This window comes from Limulus polyphemus, unplaced genomic scaffold (genome assembly GCF_000517525.1).
Source record: "Limulus polyphemus unplaced genomic scaffold, Limulus_polyphemus-2.1.2 Scaffold1592, whole genome shotgun sequence".
Lineage (NCBI taxonomy): Eukaryota > Metazoa > Arthropoda > Merostomata > Xiphosura > Limulidae > Limulus > Limulus polyphemus.
In genome coordinates this window covers 210,150-212,553 of record NW_013667202.1, presented here as the reverse complement: position 1 = coordinate 212,553, position 2,404 = coordinate 210,150, and the positions used below count along the sequence as shown (strand labels likewise).

Genomic DNA, 2,404 nt, shown 5'->3' with positions numbered 1-2,404 from the left:
CCTCATCTACATAAGCAGTAACCTTTACAAAGAAGGTCAAAAAATTTGCAAGGCAAGATTTTCCCTAAGTGAAACCATGTTGACTATCCAATAAAATTCTAAACTTTGTTAAATGATTTTGCAAAGCATCTTTTAACAGACTTTCCAAAACTTTTCCCACAACTGATGTAAGACTAATGGGTCTATAATTACTGGGACAATGTTTATCCCTTCCCTTGAAAAGAGGAGTTACATTAGCTAACTTCCAATCCTTTGGTACATGCCCACTATTCAAGGACTGACAAAAAATAGTAGCAAGTGAGGAAATATTATCTGGCCCAGGAGCCTTATCATTAATTAACTTCCCAATTTCTTCTTAATAAGCTCAGAATGTTTAAATATATTATTTACCTCTAAAGCCACAAGATAGTTTGCAAGTTTCCTCACTAAAGGTTCATACTGTACAGTACGCAGATTGGCATCACAAACAAAACACAAGTTGAAAATCAACCGGTTTCTTGCATACTTTGGGTTGTCAATTCCAACAGGATAACCAATAATTTTATAACCCAATGCATTTCTGTAAAAAAAGAACTATAATTATTACAAAATGGAAATAATAATGATCAAATAAGAATGGCTTTGAGTTGCTCACACCTTATACACACCTTAAATAAACAGAAACGCAAGTATTATTAGTATAGTGCCCAAAATATTGTTAACAACAAGGGTATCCAGCTGATGAAACAATGCATTCTAACCATTATAAGTAGGAAAATAAAATATATTTAATGATTAGAACGTTGAATTTTAGTTCTGTTCTAAGTAGTTAGAACTATGTATTTCTATTATTTTTATTTGCTTGATAAAGTTAAAATGCTCAGTTCTACAAACATACTTAAAAAAGATTAATTGACAGTAATTGTTTAGGTTGTAACATATTTACCATTCATCAATTTGCAAAACATTTCTTACAGTGTTCTTGAAATTAGCTTAACATGTGTAGTTAACTAATTCCCTTTATTACATTTTAACTGAACATGCATGGGGTCAGTACAACCCCTACTGAAGAAGGAATGTTGGCTATAATTCCATATCTACTAATGTATCTATACAAGATGTGACAAGCTTTCAGTAAAATGTACAAGTCTGTTCTACATAAAAAACCAGGTGTATTACAAAAGTATTTGTACTCAAAACTTGTATACGACTATGTCAGTCTCACTCAGACTCTGACAAGTTGGAGTGCAAGGTGATGTTCATATGAAAAATAAAAATACTTTATTGTCCATTGTACAGTTTACATATTGCATTTGAGTAACTTCTAAAATCTCTGAAATGCATATCTTCAGTTTGTTTCAGTATCCCTGTATCTTGTATCTGATAGTTACTCTCCTCTACCATGAGCTGTTGCTACATCAGCATTGTAAGATAAAATGAATAGTTTATAACCTAGGTCAAATACATAATACCATGTTCAATGGCACTTTGTAAAAGGTCATGATATGCATGATTTTACCCTCACCTGTGCACATTGGATTAATACTTAAAGCATTGTTGTCCTTGTTTCAAATATTTAAACATTAATTTCTTCTGCCCATCATTTCAATCCCAAAAAAAGTGTCCAAATATTTTTGAGCAAGTTAATGCAGTTTCAATTTACTTGTTTATTTAGGCCCAACTTAATGATGTTTCACTTTACAGAACATACTGTTCAGTTAATTTTCTAAAGACCAATAATCAATTAATCAAACTTACTTTAGGCCCTTAAAAATGCAATTATACATTTTAACTATTAAGCACCGAGTCTTCTATTTTTTCATTGGATTTTAAATTTATCTTCAAACCTGGTAGACTTACTCCTGAAATACTATAATTCTTTTCTTGTAAAGTAATTTTTGCTCTGTCAACTGCACCACTTCTGAACCAGGTATACTCTTCGCCCATCCATGAAATGTGTAGTAGATAAGGGTGGAAAAAGAGAGGAGCACATCCAAGTGGGAGAGAGCTGTGGCAAGATAGTGATCCTAACCATGTAAATATATATGTAACTCAATCCCACAAAGTATAAAAGTGGGTAAAACAATGGATGTGACCCTAGGTGTAGAGTGGCTAGGGCACAATGGACCATACTCAGTATCTCAATTACATACAAAACCCATGCCACTGGGAACTGACATCCTCGTGAGGGTAGGATGAAGATCATACCATCTTCACCTCAAGTTCAAGAGACTGGTGGGAGTCTAGAACCACTCTGACTCCTGAGCATGACACACATTAGCTTTGATCCATCCATCCAGGGACCCAACATCTGGTATAGAAAGGATATCAATATAATATAAATTAACTACCCAAAACTGACAAAACTAACAGGAACCATACTGAAAAGCGAATAGCATCCTGTAACAAGATACAATGGGGATAG

The 2,404-nt window shown here is 33.6% G+C and overlaps 1 protein-coding gene across 1 annotated transcript in view; it reads right to left on the bottom strand.

The window, feature by feature from the left end:
• Positions 1-2,404, bottom strand: part of LOC106464228 (GATOR complex protein NPRL2-like) — a 42,235-nt gene that overhangs the window by 32,057 nt on the left and 7,774 nt on the right. Inside the window, 1 exon segment of the mRNA XM_013924356.2 lies at positions 391-559. Coding sequence (XP_013779810.1) covers positions 391-559 — 169 coding nt within the window.